A 16,270-nucleotide genomic window follows, 5' to 3' on the forward strand; every position below is an offset into this window, starting at 1 on the left:
GGGGGGGGGTGCGCTGCGGGGAGGTCTTTGGCGATGAAATCATGGTGGGATCTAGATGGTGGGGCGGCAGCGCCATCAGCAGCTTGAGCAAAGCAGCTAAGCAGGCACGGCAACGAGTGAGAGTGACCGACGATACGAAAAGGAGGTCGTGAGGGAAAAGAACTGGTCAGAGGAGGAAGAAGCACTTCTGGCCGTTCTATTAAGTCGGATGGTTTTAAATTATTTTCAGCCAAATAATGGATAGGTGGCCCTTATCTTTTGAAATGGGAGCGGATATTTGGAGCCTAACCTGCCTATTTGGGTGCCTGGTTAAATATGTTCATGTACTTTTCTTTTGTTTGTTTATCCTTTTGTTTAATGAAAAATCACATAAAGCAATTGACCTATTGCCTCTCCCGAAAAAAATTATGGATCATTTTCTGGAATTTAGTAGAAAGTATAGGTTATACAATTTTTGAGAAAAAATCATTCATGTGGATAGAGAAGAACTTGTCCTACTAGCTATTGGTAAACAAGTAATATACCCATTTTCAACTTGTGCATGAATCACATAACTAATTATTACAATAGTCTACGGTATAAATTTCACAACTTACTATGTAAATGATATCTTGTGGTTTTCGTGCAACTCGCGAATAATCTTATTTTTCCTGCTACTTAAAATGTGTGAATTTTCAAGGTTTTTTTAAAAGCAGCTGTCATATATGAGCTATTCTTATTGTCCTGGATCCACCTTCTATCTTACCGGCCCTGTTGCTCCTACTATCTTTTTGAAGTAGAGAGCCATACAGACCAACCTTTCTGAAATTTGGTGAAATGTATAAATTATACAAAATACAAAAAAGCACATACATGTAGATAAAGAATAATTTGCCCAAGTAACTTTCTGGGAAAAGAATATGTCCATTTGTGAGTCACACACAAATCACAAAATGAGATGTTTTTTTAAACATTGAACGCATGCACGCATACCCTGCCCCATGTGAGCATCTCCGAGATACTGACCCAACACAACATGTTAATTGGACGAAGTCAAGTGTCACGTAGTCGACAGGAAGGTCTCTTTCTATTGAATGAACATTGCTGAAAAGCTTGAAATAAATGTAAGAAAATATGAGCACTAGTGCAAGTCTAGGACTTGAAACCTGGTGGTCTGGTTTCACCATATAGAGAATCTAACTATGCTCAGTTCACCAAGACAAGAAGTTATAGAGGCAAATGTCTACGGTACAAACTACATAACTTATTACGAAAGAAATAATCTTGTGATTTATGCACAGCTGGCAATTAATCGACCTTTTCTCGATACCCCAAAATGCGAGTTTTCTATGTATTGAAAAGCAGAACCACACACAAACTTTGTTCAGATGAGCATATCTCCCCTCTCAACCCCCCTTGATCCCTTCCTAGTTGAGAAAGTCGCACCTTGCATCACAAGATTGGTGAATAAGCACTGCATTAAGTATTCCATGTGGGAAGCTTGCACCAGGACCTAAACTATTCCTATGCGCCAGGTAGCTGCCATTGACATTGATCATGGAATACCTAATCAACGTTTTATGGTTTCAGCTCCACTACTTTTCTTTTGAGAATGTTGTTATCATCTTCCCCTGAATGAACCACACATTGTTAAACAAACACACACACACACACACACACACACACATCAAAAAGCCCATCTTGATGGCTTCCTAAATTGCCGTCCATCAATTTATTTATTACAGCCAGTAGTTAAATTCTCGACTGTAAATAAAATTCGTCCCGCTCCAACCAAAAAGAGGCCATTTACCAGCTTCCTCTTGGACAAGCCAAAACCAAACCCAAAGTTTCTTCTTCTCTGGTAAAAGCATCTTTTTTTGTCTCTCTTTGTGAAAAGAGCACAATAAATCCGGCCAAAAAAGATGCCGCTGCCGCAATGATTAGTCCGGTGGTATTTGCGGCTTGCCACTCTCGCCTGGCGTTGCGTTTGCGTGGTGTTTTTGTGGACGACGGCGTCGTCGTCGCCAGCCAGCCTCGTCCACCTCCTCCTTGTGGCTCTCGTCTTCCTCCCCCCGCGTTGCCCTCGGAAAAAATCCATCCTTTCTGCTCCGGAAATTTAGTCCCCTCCTATTTATGACCCGCCCATCTCTCCCGCGGAGGCGGCCCTGAAAATCCCCCCCTTGCTCCCCTGAATCGGCTTCTTGGTTGCCCCGTCGATTTCCTCTTCCCTCTCCCGCCTTCTTGATCCGAAGGTGCGTGTGTTTTCTGGGCAGTTTCCGGCATCAGATTGTCAATTGGATCCATTTCGATCCGTCCGGTCGTCGCCGGTCCGTTCTTGATCCCAGGGGCGGGCTCCCTGATTGGTTTCCGTATGACCCTGGAGCATTCTCGCGCGAGACCAAGATGCTCTACTTGAAGCAGCCCAAGAGGAGCTAGCTGAACCACGCGGAGTCTCCGTTTGTTTGTTCTGAATTTCTCAGGCTCGGATTCACTCTGGCCCTCTTGTCTGCCCGCGTGTTGATCTGAATTTCTGATCCGATGGAGGCCATGAGAGGTGGCAAATTTCTTCAGAAGTTCAGGCTCTACGAAACCAGATCGGTAAGCATCTCTTGCAAATTCTGTTTACCTAGTCCCTTGATTTGGTTTGGATTGTATTCGTAGGTTCATTAGACATGGCAATCTTTGTGTCAGTTAACCTCGTGCGTGTCTGTTATGATGGGGGCCTGTATTTGTTTGTTTGTTCGTTCATGGGTTGATTGGATTACTGGGTGATTTAATGCTTGCACTGTGGGGCGGATCTAGTTTATGATTGGTTCGGTCCGATTTGATTATACTAGGAGAGAGTAAAAAGCTGCAAAAAGGTGAGGGGCGATCCTTCTTTTTGTTTCTTTTGCAGGGGAGGGAAAACGCTGTTCCTTTTTGCTGCTCCCTGCAATTGTGTCATGCAGATTAAATATGTGCTGGACGATCTTGCTTAATGATGATGTAATGTTGTGGTGTTTGCCTTCTGCTTGGCTATTGCCCTGCTGATGCAAAAAACTAAGCTTTCTGGCTTTCAGCTGACCTTGCGTATATGCGTAATGATTCTCAGATATTCATAATTCAGAAGCTAAGATTTAGCTATTGGTCGTTGGGACAGAACAATAGAAGTTATGTAATTGTCGTCCTCCGAGTACTGTTTCTTTGGTTTACTAGAAGTGAGGCTTGATGTCAAAAGTTCTCATGCGTTCTAGCTCAAATTCTGTATTGCTAAATATTTGTGCGATATTTTGGTGCAGAAATTTTATCTTGTCGGAAGAGACAAGAGCAGGACTCTTTGGAGGGTGCTAAAGATTGACCGGTTGGAGTCTACTGATTTGGGTATCCAGGAGGATCCTACTAGTTACACTGAGAATGAATGCCAAGAACTACTATGGCGGATTCATGAGGGAAATAGATTGACCGGCGGGCTGAAATTTGTCACAAAATGCTACGGAATAATTGGTATTTCAACATGAACTGAGATTCATAGAGTATATCAATCAAAATGTTGTAGCTGTACAAATTATAACATTTACCACTTCTGTGCTTCTTCAGGTTTTATGAAGTTTCTTGGTCCTTACTACATGGTTATAATTACCAGGAGAAGAAAAGTTGGCACAATCTGTGGCCATGATATTTATTCAATTGGCAAGAGCGAAATGATCGCAATTCCGTGTCCTATAGTCTGCCCCAATGTGGCTAATTCTAGGGATGAGAACAGGTCTTTCATTGTTTCATTATGTAAATATTGTGTATTGCCTGTTGTAATTCCATCGCTGGTTCTTAACAATATCAAAATCACCAGCTTGCTTCCTTTTGTATTTGGAGTCTTGGATATTGATTTGCTATTCATTTATGTTACTTTAGGCCCTTTTCTTTTCCAAATATTCCAGTTCATTTTGGTGCTACATTGTGATAAGACAATGTGCATTGTTGGTGGTGGCATCTATTTCATTTTATTCTACTGTTTTATGCTGCATTATTTTCAGATAAGTTTTCTGGTGTGTATTCATATTCGTAGTTGAACATGGGCAGTTCCACTTGGTCCAGCAACGGTGTAATATTTCTTTTGGCACATTTAATGTTATTTTGTCTATAAGTATAAAATCTGCTTGTTGATAACAATATGCATCCAGCTTATATGGTCGGTACATCATGACCATTCTTGCAGTACTGAGATTTGTGTATGGATGGTCAGAGGTATATAGAATTGTTTTGAATTTCTTTGCTCCCATAGTATTATACTTATACTATTATAAATGCACTTTAAATATATTCTTGCTAATGTTCTTTTGATTGTTCTTGTCTGCACATATTAATGTTTTTATTGCCCACTTTTTGTAGATATAAACGACTCCTTTGCTCGGTTGATCTTACGAAGGACTTCTTCTTCAGCTACTCGTACAACATCATGCGCAGTCTTCAGAAGAACATAAATGACAAAAATACTGGACATGTTGTTTATGAAACAATGTTTGTATGGAATGAATTTTTGACACGAGCAATGCGGAACCATCTCAAGAATACCGATTGGACCGTGGCCTTGGTCCATGGATTTTTTAAACAGGTATATTCTTCTGTGACACACAAAGTCTTTTGGTGCTACGTTATTTTTTATTTCCAGCATCATCTTCAATTATTGATCTTACCGGTATCATCTATTCATCACAGAAGACCACAAGGGCTCCCGCTAACTCAATACCATCGTACTAACTTGCGCGTTTTACTGCACATTTAGTGACCTGACATGTAGTGAATGTTTGAAATAAAGGGTTTGCAAACGCATGGCTTTGTATAACCTGCTGACATTTTTCAGTTTGAGCTGCTTGCGGCTTTCGCGAGTCGAAACATTTGCTTGTAAGTGTCAGCAGACTGTTCCTGCTTTTTTCAGTTTCCATCTTTTGTATGTTCCTGGTGCATAGTAGTATTGTACAGTCATCATTGAATTGCTATTTATACCTTAATGTCTATTAGCAAGCATTGAGCACAATCCCTTGTTCCTTGTGCAAGACCTCATTATGCCAGCATTTATGATATTTATGAGTGTAATTAAGAACTAATAGTAATATCTTATTGTTGCTATTCGGGTTGAAATGCCGTTATGCTAGTAGTGTTTTTTGTATTTGCAAGGCTTATGTACTAGTAGTGTGTTTTGTCTGTTCATGTACTATACGAAGAGAAGCTCATAGATATATATTTGTGTGTTCAGTCGAAGCTGTCAGTATCTGGGAAGGATTTCTGGTTGACACTTATAGCGAGACGCTCGCGTCATTTTGCTGGAACCAGGTTCGCGTTACAAGCATTTGAGCTTTTCTGTAGTCAAGGCTCACCTTTATATTTATCTCACAAATGTATTTGTTTTTATGATTTTGAAATATAGATTCATGAAACGAGGTGTTAATGAAAAGGGTAGGGTTGCCAATGATGTTGAGACTGAACAGATTGTTTTTGAAGACACACCTGATGACATCCCAAGTCAAATAACTTCTGTTGTACAACATAGAGGATCAATACCTCTTGTCTGGTTTCAGGAAACTTCAAGACTTAATATTAGGCCAGAAATCACATGTAAGTTCTGTACCGTTATTCTGATATGAATTTGCAGATCTGTAGACTTGTCTGATAATCCTGGCTACCTGCAGTAAAATCAGATGTGGATTACAAGGCCACCCGCCTTCATTTTGAAAACCTTGTTCTTAGATATGGGAACCCTATAGTCATCTTAAACTTAATCAAGGTGAGTGTAATTGTTTAACGTAATTTACATCTATTGATTTAATGGTCAGCTTGATAGCTTTTTGGTATCCTTTCTGAATACTCCCTTTTGGATTGCTTGTATATCTCTCAGACTCGTGAGAAGAAGCCTCGTGAATCTTTGCTCCGTGCAGAATTTGCAAAGGCTATCCATTATATAAATAAGGGGTTACCGGATGACAAACGTCTCAAGTTTTTACACATGGATCTGAGTAAGCTTTCTCGAAGGTATAGTATTACAAGAGGATATTCTATCTGAGCTTGCCCCTGTAAGAATCTGTTGGTTATGCGTGAAGTACGTACTGATGATATTAATCTACATGCCATCTGCAGGAAAGGCACCAATGTGCTTGGACTGTTAAACAAGGTAGCTTCAGATGTGTTGGAACTAACGGACCTCCTCCATTGCGAGATAACTATATCATCAAAACCTTTGGATGCTTCAAGGTAATTTGTATACCTATTTAGGAACTTACAATTGCTTAAGAACCGATAAGTTTGATTTAGCAAATCCATGAAATGAGCCCCTCCAGCAAATAAACTACAATATTTTCTTAATGTTTGACCATATATCCACATTGCTGTATAGATTTCACACAGAAGAAATCATACCGATGGTATTTGTATTAAAATAGTCTTTCATAGTATATATGTGGTCAGTTTTAGTTCACAACATGGGTAAACATCCGTATGAGAGGAGAACATGACCATGTGAAAGGAGAGCACTGATCTGCAGAGGAACAGATGTATAACAGCTGGCCAAATAAGAGATGATTGGCAGGGACTTGCTTATTAGAAGACTTTGCTATTCCATTGCTTAAACTCAAAGATAGCTGCCACACCCTTCCTATCGAATTGATTTTTACATGCATATCTAAAACAAATATGTACTCTAGTGCAGATAAAATGGAAACTACCAACCCAAAGGAAACAAGTCAACCTAATATGCAAGTAATGGACTTCCTGCTGGCTTGCTGGCAGTACTAATGGTTATCTTTTACATGTTTTGCAGTGGACAAGGGTCATGTGACATCAAAATCAATGATGATTTCTGCGCAGCTACGATGGTACCTCTTTTGCTACAGAAGGGTGTCCTCAGGACAAACTGCATAGACTGCTTAGACCGCACAAATGTCGCACAGTTTGCATACGGATTAGCTGCTTTAGGGCGTCAACTTCATGTGTTGAAGCTCACTGAAGAACCTAAAATTGATCTGCATGATCCTTTGGCCGATGATCTGATGGATTTCTATGAAAGGATGGGTGATACATTAGCCATCCAGTACGGTGGTTCTGCTGCTCACAACAAGGTTAGCATCTTGTTATATCTGTGACTCCTGAGGAACATAATCTGCAGTTCTGCATAACACAATTCTTGAAATGGTGCTTTATAGAACTAAAATTTAGTATGCATACTCTGAAAGGTGTGCAGTTGTGTACTGCTGTTTTAATGTATTCTTTACCACCTCTGGAGTACTTCTAATTTCCCTGAGTAGTTCTAAGTTGTACTAAGGTTGTGACACTTATTTTGGGACGGTGGGAGTAATTGTCACACCACTCTTCCCTTTTTCTGTCATTTGATTTATACACTTATTTTCCTTGCCCTGTTGTGTTTGGCTATTTGGCCACATGTTTAAGTCAAATAAACATTAAGGCCACCTGTCACCTGAAAATAGGACTCTGAAAGAGCAGTTGCTAGCTACTATCATGGGTCAGTCTGTCATGCTTGTCCTTTTAGCAAAGGTCATGCGCACCAGGACAGTTGATACCTAATATGAAACGTTTGCTCTCACAGGTCTTCCTATGATTAAATGAACTTCCTAAATCAATTGGTACACGCGGCTTTGCCCTTTTGGAAACAAGTTTAGCAGTAGAGGTCGTTAATAGGGCGAGGACATCTGTCACCCAAGCATGTTGAGTGTATTTATGAAAATTTATCTCGAGTGTTTGCATCTGAAACTTTTGTGACTAAAATAACAGGCATTTCTTACTGATTATAGTTCTTGAGAAAAACCCTATAGTTGATTCTCAGTGTTTGCTGTTGTAATCTTGATTTCTTGAACATCTTTATTTCAGAATGATTTGAGTCTTGTTGGTAGGCAGTGTTCAGTAGTCAACATAAATCCAACTTTGTTTTTTGAATGATCAGTCTAACTTTTCCATTGTAACATGTCACAGATCTTCTGTGAGCAAAGAGGGCAGTGGAAGGCAGCAACCCAATCCCAGGAGTTCCTTCGAACCCTTCAGCGTTACTACAATAATGCTTACACAGACCCTGAGAAGCAGGATGCTATAAATGTGTAAGCTTCTTCATGTCTGCAAAAATATTACTCTGACAAAACCAATGGAAAATGCCGACATTGGTCTAATATTATTTCACACAAGATTTATATGTTGTGTTTTTTTGTTTGAAATGCAGATTCTTGGGCCATTTCCAGCCTCAACAAGGCAAACCTCCTCTGTGGAAGTTGGACTCAGATCAGCATTACAATATCGGCCGGCAAGGAACTTTAAGTGAAGAAACTGGAAGGTACTGATATAAACTCTTCCATTAACAACAGCATTGCTTGATGAGCTGGCCTCCATCATATTCTGTACACCATTAGCTTTTACTTGGACACTTTTCTTGATTTTAATCAGGCGGTATATCAAAGTAGAAATTGTTACATATAGTAACTTGATCCATTCCCTCATTCCATAGGCTCAAGGCCAATATGATACATTACAAGTATCTCAACAAAAATGTCTTGTTGTTCTCACTTGTTGGTCACGTAATATGTGCGAAAAAGTTTTCACCAATCAAGAAATACCTCTGATACCCTGGAGTAACAAGAATTAGGTGTTTTTACATGTATCTTTCCTACGTTTAGATGTTCCAACACAGAGTAAATTCTGGTACCTTTTAATAAAATATGATATATTGATTAGCACAAGCAAGAACCCTACTTGATGTTCAGCTCTTACATATTGATGGCTTGTTGAAACAATCCAGACTTAAGTAGTTTATTGTTTTTCCATAATCAAGTTTACATGCATAAATTAGTAAATGGGACATTTCATATCAGCAGATTCATAAAGAGGTCGCTCTCGGATGGAAATATTCTATGTGAAAACAGCGCACCCGTATCTGACCGTAATGTCGGCGAAAACAACACCGCGTCAGAATTACTCCCCTCGCAACAGCTGGATGATATTAGAGAGCCTACTGATTCTGCACCAGAGATCTATATGTGTGAAACAAACCCATGCCCCAGGTCTGTTAGTCCTTGTTCAATCTTTTTTACTTTTTGTGGAGAAATCCTTGTTAAAATTAGCCCCTGGAGAACTTCAGCTTGTCCATGAGTGCAATACGGCTAACTTCTTTTTTGTTATGTGTTTAGTACAAAATATAGCACGATGCCTGGAAGACACTCCATTTCGGAGGAACGACAGAGTTACTTAAAAAGATTAGGTTATCCGGAGTTGCATTCTTCAAATTTTCTCGATCTTGATTTGTTATCGTCTTCAGGAAATTCTTGTGATGAAGAAGCTTTTGAGAGGTACTATATACTGTTGCCAGTTTACATTTTGTCACATTCATTACGTTCACATCTCCTTGATCTCTTATTAAGGCTGATAATGTGATACTACTACAACCATTGTGATGGCTAAAATTAGGAAGGTTCTTCAAACTATCATGTACAGGTCATCGATCATACATTCACCTTTGGATGGTATCAGTGTTGGATCTACTACTACTTACAGTGAGCCAGGACACAATGATGAGGTCAGCTTGTCTTGCTACCCTTTTTTCGCTGTGAAAAGCTTAGTTAGGTCCATTAGGATCTATGATATGATAGTACACCCCACCCGACTTAACCTTGAGATGGGTTTCCCTGATCCGAATTTTATATGGTTCAAATTTTAATCTATATATTCATCAGTGTTAGAACCTGTCTCCCTTGTTAACAGGGAAGGGATGACACCGACCTGTCGCGCTCAAGCAGCCAGCTCTCAGACTCACGCGACTATTCTGACCGCTTTGCTCAGTGGGTGGCTAATGGAGGCATGCTTTGCTACTAAGTGCTAAAGAATTTGTCCTGGTGGCATCTCCATATAATTTTCGCCGCAGCACGAAAGCTCCACAGCTAGAACAAAGGTAAAAAAGCTCAAGAAGAAGCTGCAGCCTGTGTGCACGGTGCTGGCATTTCGTCGAGGCTGAACCAACAGAAGAAGAATCGGCGCGATTCGCTCGGTGGATCGAAGCTCTAACGCGGTGACTCAGTTGAGGAATGAATGCAGATGATGATGGCGTGTGGTTTGGTTTGGTTTGGACAGGACTGGAGAGCTATGGTGAAGAATTGACCGTAGTGAAGGGAAGGCAATGAATGATAGGCAAAGGCAAACATATCTATCTGATTCTTTTCAAGGGTTAGCTTAGCTAGACAGCTATGTTTTTTGTTCGCCTTTAGAGAAAAATACAAAAAAAAGGAAAATGATAAAAAAAGACTTCTCTTGTAAATATATATGGTACAGATATACATGCTGATCACATATGTTTGGGCGGTGGTTTACGTGTATATGTTTGTAACACAGGATCTCACAGAAAACAGGTTCGGAAGAAAATTTCTGTGCTTCAATTGGAGTCTTTACTAGGTATGCTCTCTTTTTTGAACATAAAAACAGCAACAACGAGGTATGCTCTCTACTGGTCTTGGAGTTGCATATGTCCATGGCACACATGTCATAGTTATTGCACATCTAAGTAACTCAATCAAACGTAAAAAAACACACGAATCTTCACGTATAATAAATGACATAGGACTTGGTTGTGTAATATTTATGACACATCTAGATGTGCTTTAACAAAATTGATTCTACCGGTTATAAGTTGCACTGGCCGTGTGGCACAACACGGGGCGGATTTGTTCATGATTTGCATCATGGACACTGCCTCTGCTCGCTGTAGAGTGGATTTGCTACCAGGCCGGGTGCCTACCTGCCTTGTGCTGTGTGTTGCCGTGATCCATACTGGCATGGGATACGTGATTCAGTCAGACTAATCGGTCCCAAGCAAGATCTAAGATATGGGGTGTGCTATGTGTTGGCCGTTGGGTCACAAGCTGTCTGACCTATGATGCTCAGCGTGCGATTGTATCGTGCGTTCATGTTCGGTGTTTCTCGCATTGCAACAAGAGTCTTATTGCACTTGCAACAGGGCCCTTGTCGCAGAAGCATCTCTGGCTCACTGTCAACTCCTTGCAACAAGAGCCTTTATTGCAATTGCAATAGAACCCTTGATGCAATTGCATCCCGTCTCATGCTCGTGTTCACCGTCATTGCGACCCTTACTGCAATTGTCACTTGATCTTTGTTGCAAAAAGTATCTCCGCTTGTGGATTTGAAACTGGGAGGCAGTTGCCGTCGGGGACCTGTGTCGTCGTCATCACTGCCAACCGCAAGTCCATCCACCCTGAGCTCCCGTTCCGAGCGCCGCCAACCTTTGCCGCCCGTTGTATCGACCGACGAGCTCGCTGGAGCAGCACGTCGTCGCGCCCTTCTCCTTCCTCCCATGCTTCTTCTTCCCTCTTCTCCTCTCTCATCTTCCTCTCTCCTCTGCAGATGACTGAAGCCACCTGAGCTAGGCTCGTTGCCGCGCCTAGCCATGGCGCCGCCACACGCTGGCAACCGCCCTACCCTTCCTTGGTCGGTCTGCAACAAATCTTTTGTTGCGCTCGAAGGGATTGCACAAGGGCCACATTGAAAAAGCTACCCCATGGTGAGTAGTTGCGAGCTGTCCGATGAAAGGCGGGTTTAATGGTCACAAAGACAGCGGGCGGTGCGACAAAGTTGGTTGGTTGAGCGGAAGCGTTTCCCATAAGATATTGGGACATCCTATTTGTAACTTGCCTTAAAAAATCACGTTAGTCGATTTTTTTCTGTTGTTGGATTAAAATCTAACGGCTACCGTTTGTCTTCCTCCTCATCTCGTCCCCTTCCTCCAGCCGCCCCCGCTGCCCCAAGCCGCCACCTCTAGCAGCCTACCGCCGGCCATCCCTTAACACCTCCCCCCCCCCCCCCCCCCCCCAAACACCTCTTCTTGGGCGCCAGTAGCCCGCCCCGCAACCCGAACCGTCAACCTTATACCCCCCACCCCACCCCACCCCCTGGCGACGCCACTGTGTGTCGTCCCCAACTTCGGGTCGCTCCTGGCGACCTCGTCTCCGGCCAGAAATCGACTCACGCGAGTTGCAAATTCAAGCAACATGCCAATATCAAACATGGAACATAATACATGATTCAACAGGGGGATGTTTTGAAACAACACAAACTTAAATGACAGAGATTACACTGAAAACCATCCATATATGATTTACTACCCACCTTAGTGGTGGCCGTTGGTTGGGCGATCGGACGGCGATGTCCCGTCGGTCCTGGCAGCGGTGGTGGCCATGACGACCGAGTACAAGAGCTGCCCTGCCTGCCTCTCCACCTCTTCCCTCACCATCTGCCGCATCGCCGCCATCAGCCGCACTTCATCGTCCCCCACGCCCACCGGCGGTGGTGTCTTTTCCTTTTCCTTTGCCTTTGCCTCCTCCGACGCCCTGTCCGCGGCCATCTGGGGCAGGCCCAGGCTCAGCGTCAGCGACGGCATTGGCAGCGGGTCATCGACAGCAGCACTACCCGCTCCATGCACGGCGGCCGGCGGCGTCCCGTTCATCACCACGACCTGTTCCTGCTGTTGCGTCTTGGCTCTCGCGGCCGATCCGGACGACGACGAGGAGGAGGCGGCGGCACGCGCGGCGGCGGCGGCGGCCATGGCCTTGGCGCGGCGCTGGCACCTGCGGAGGTTGGAGTTCCAGTGGTTCTTGACGGAGTTGTCGGTGCGGCCGGGGAGGAGGCGCGCGATGTCGGCCCACTTGTTGCCGTAGCGCGCCTGCGCGGCGATGATGAGCGCGTCCTCCTGCGCCGTGAAAGGACGGTGCTGCACGGCCGGGCTGAGCTGGTTGCACCACCGCAGCCGGCACGACTTGCCCGTGCGCCCGGGCACGCCGGCGCTGATCACGCTCCACCGCCGCGCGCCATGCTGCCGGACGAGGGCCACCAGCAGGGCGTCCTCCTCAGGGCTCCACGACCCCGTCTTGATCGGCGCCGGCATCTCCATCGCGTCAGTGCGGTCGTCTCCGACGCAAGCAACGGCTTCTGTCAGACCGAGGAGTGGTGGTGACTGGTGAGGAGCGGCGCGGCGCAGAGCTGGCTATATAGCGCGCGCGTGCGTGGTCACTGGTGTAAGTGTGTGTTGTGTTGCGTGGTCTGTTGCGGGCATTGTTGTCTGCATTGCAGGTGGCTAAGGCGTCGACGTGGATGGCTAGAAAGAAAGGAAGGCATCCGTTTCTTTCGTCGCGCCGCGACAAGCAACAGATGCACGCCAGGATGCAGTAAGGGTGTCACTGCAAGCGAAAATGGACATATAAGGTTAGAAACGGGCGGACGTGCATGCCAACCCGGCAGCAGGCATATGATCCATCTATATAATCTAATGTAATAATGCTTTAGATTGGAGCAGGGATGCAAGCGGCGGCCTGCTTATCCCGTGTGAAACTCCTCTGGTTCACCATTAGCTGTAAAATTAACACTAAGCTTGTATTTTGGAATTGTTCGTGAGCCCGTCCCACTAGCATCATTGAATTGGAGGCTCATATGTAGAAGAATGAGCCCTCTGCCACACATTATTTTATTGTTTCCTTCTATTTTAGTGTTGATAGATCATGAACCGTGACGAGAATCGTATTTCCAACATGATGATTATATGGTTGTAAAAAAAGATGTTGACTATATGGAAATGCAACAAGGTTACAGAGCGTTAGGAGCAACTTCAACCTACTAAAAAAAAGTGCTCAGATGTATTAATTAACCAAGCAAACATTTTAAAAGTAAACATGATCCGTGAGTGTGTGTTGTATTGCGTGGTGTGTTGCGGTCGTTGTTGTCTGCATTGCAGGTGGCTGGGGCGTCGACGTGGATGGCGAGAAAGAAAGGGAGGCATCCGTTTCTTTCGTCGCGCCGCGACAAGCAACAGATGCACGCTAGGGTGCAGTAAGGGTGTCACTGTAACCGAAAATGGACATATAAGGTTGAAACGGATGGACGTGCATGCCAACCCACCAGCAGAGCATATGATCCATCTATATAATCTAATGTAGTAATGCTTCAAGTTGGAGCAGGGATGCAAGCGGCGGCCTGCTTTTCCTGTGTGAAACTCCTCTTGTTCACCATTAGCTGTAAAATTAACACTAAACTTGTATTTTGAAATTGTTCGTGAGCTCGTCCCACTTGCATCATTGATTTGGAGGCCCATATGTAGAAGAGTGAGCCTTCTGCCACACACTATCATATTGTTTCCTTCTATTTCAGTGTTGATAGATTATGAACCATGGCGAGAATCGTATTCCCAATAGGTTGATTATATGGTTGTAAAAAAGACATGTTAATTATATGGAAATGCAACAAGGTTACAAAGCGTTAGGAGCAACTTCAAGCTACTCAACAAAAAAAGTGCTTAGATGTATTAATTAACCAAACCAACATTTTAAAAAGTAAATGTGATCCCTGAGTGTGTGTTGTGTTGCGTGGTCTGTTGCGGTCGTTGTTGTCTGCATTGCAGGTGGCTGGGGCGCTGACGTGGATGGCTAGAGAGAAAGAAAAGTGTCTATTTCTTTTGTCGCACCGCGACAAGCAACATATGCACGCCAAGGTGTAGTGAAAGCATCCATCCGAGCGAAAATGAATGTACAAGATCGAAACGGATGGACGTGCATGCCAACCCAGCAGCAGAGCATATGATCCATCTATCTAATCTAATGTAGCAATGCTTCAGTTGTAGCAGCGATGCAAGCGGCGGCCTGCTTATCCCGTGTGAAACTCCTCTTGTTCACCACTAGCTGTAAAATTAACACTAAGGTTGTATTTTGGAATTGTTCGTGAGCCCGTCCCACTTGCATCATTGATTTGGAGGCCCACATGGTGTTCCCTTCTATTTTAGTGTTGATAGATCACGAGCCGTGGCGAGATCGTATTCCCAACAGGTTAATTATATGGTTCTAAAAAACATGTTGATTATATGGAAATGCAACAAGGTTACAAAGCATTAGGAGCAACTCCAACCTACTCAACAAAAAATATAACAAAAAAGTGCTCAGATGTATTAATTAACCAAGCCAACATTTTGAAAGTAAACATGATCCGTGAGTGTGTGTTGTGTTGCGTGGTCTGTTGCGGCTATTGTTGTCTGCATTGCAGGTGGCTGGGGCGCCGACGTGGATGGCTAGAGAGAAAGAAAGGTGTCTGTTTCTTTCATCGCGCCACAACAAGCAGAAGATGCACGCCAAGGTGTAGTGAACGCATCCCTGCAAGCGGAAACAGACGTACAAGATCGAAACAGATGGACGTGCATGCCAGCCCAGCAGAGCATATGATCCATCTATCTAATCTAACATAGCAATGCTTTAATTTATTTTTGAGTAGGGATGCACGCGGCCCGCTTATCTCGTGTGAAACTCGCCCTTTACTTCACCACTAGCTGTAAAATTAACACTAAGCTTGTATTGTGGAATTGTCGGCAAGCCCGCCCCACTTGCATCCTTGATTTGGGGGCCCATATGTAAAAGAATGAGCCATCTTCCGCCCACTATCTTATTGTTTCCTATTATTTTGGTGTTAGTACATCATAAAGCTTGGCGAGATTCATATTTCCAACATGTTTTGATGTTGATTATATGGTTCTAAAAAACATGTTGAATATACGGAGATGCAACAAAGGTTACAAAATGTAGGAGCAACTTCAACCCACTCCACAAAAAAATAACAAAGCTTAGATACATTAGCCAAACCAACAGTAAAAGTAAATGTGATCCATGAGTGTGTTGTGTTGCGTGGTTTGCAGCGTACGTTGTTGTCTGCATTGCATATGGCTGGGGCCCCGACATGGATGGCCAGAGAGAAAGGAAGGCGCCCGTGCGACAAGCTACATATGCACGTCAGGGTGCAGTGAGGTCGTCACTGCAAGCGAAAACAGACGTACAAGATTGAAAATGATGGGCGTGCATGAAAACCCAGCAACAGATTATATGATCCATCTTTCAAGTCTAATGTAGCAATGCCTTAATTTAATTTGGAGTAGGGATGCAAGCCGCGGCTCACTTATCCCTTGTGAAAGTCCTCTTTAGTTCACCACTAACTTTAGAAGGAACACTAAGCTTGTATCGCGGAATTGTCCGCGAGCCCGTCCCGCTTGCTTCCTTGATTTGGGGCCCCGTATGTAGAAGAATGAGCCCTCCACCGCCCACTATAAACTTTGTTTTTGCCACTGTAGCTTTTAACCACTTTACTTATGCCACTCTAGAAGTTGACATCTCACTTTTGCCACTCTTAACTTTTGAACATACATCACAAATTCCATTGTGGCAAAAGCAAAAATTTCAGAATGGCAATTATGATACATTATTAAAATCTAAGAGTGGTAAAAGTAAAAAATATT

At 43.5% G+C, this 16,270-nt stretch overlaps 2 protein-coding genes across 5 annotated transcripts; one reads left to right on the forward strand and one right to left on the reverse strand.

Annotated features, from left to right (window-relative positions):
- The first annotated feature begins 1,912 nt into the window (after positions 1–1,912).
- On the forward strand, positions 1,913–10,373 carry LOC109762738 (phosphoinositide phosphatase SAC2). Of its 4 annotated transcripts, none has more exons than XM_040387515.3 (16): positions 1,913–2,577; positions 3,258–3,462; positions 3,556–3,721; positions 4,345–4,567; positions 5,210–5,286; positions 5,381–5,568; positions 5,643–5,737; positions 5,849–5,982; positions 6,088–6,201; positions 6,767–7,064; positions 7,933–8,054; positions 8,174–8,284; positions 8,820–9,008; positions 9,135–9,293; positions 9,412–9,520; positions 9,706–10,373. In XM_040387515.3, the coding sequence occupies exons 1-16, from the start codon at positions 2,518–2,520 to the stop codon at positions 9,814–9,816; spliced, it is 2,361 nt and encodes a 786-aa protein (XP_040243449.1). In that variant the 5' UTR covers positions 1,913–2,517; the 3' UTR covers positions 9,817–10,373. The 4 variants fall into 4 exon arrangements, with proteins under 4 accessions (XP_040243449.1, XP_020177199.1, XP_040243451.1 ...); XM_020321610.4 differs by having other exon boundaries at positions 9,439–9,520; XM_040387517.3 differs by having other exon boundaries at positions 8,823–9,008.
- Positions 10,374–11,982: 1,609 nt separating this feature from the next.
- LOC109762740 (uncharacterized) lies at positions 11,983–12,976 on the reverse strand. The gene has a single exon (XM_020321613.3). It carries the CDS (start codon positions 12,896–12,898, stop codon positions 12,119–12,121), a length of 780 nt encoding a protein of 259 aa, XP_020177202.2. The 5' UTR covers positions 12,899–12,976; the 3' UTR covers positions 11,983–12,118.
- Between the last annotated feature and the right edge of the window lie 3,294 nt (positions 12,977–16,270).

Source organism: Aegilops tauschii, chromosome 4 (assembly GCF_002575655.3).
Source record: "Aegilops tauschii subsp. strangulata cultivar AL8/78 chromosome 4, Aet v6.0, whole genome shotgun sequence".
Taxonomy (NCBI): Eukaryota; Viridiplantae; Streptophyta; class Magnoliopsida; order Poales; family Poaceae; genus Aegilops; species Aegilops tauschii.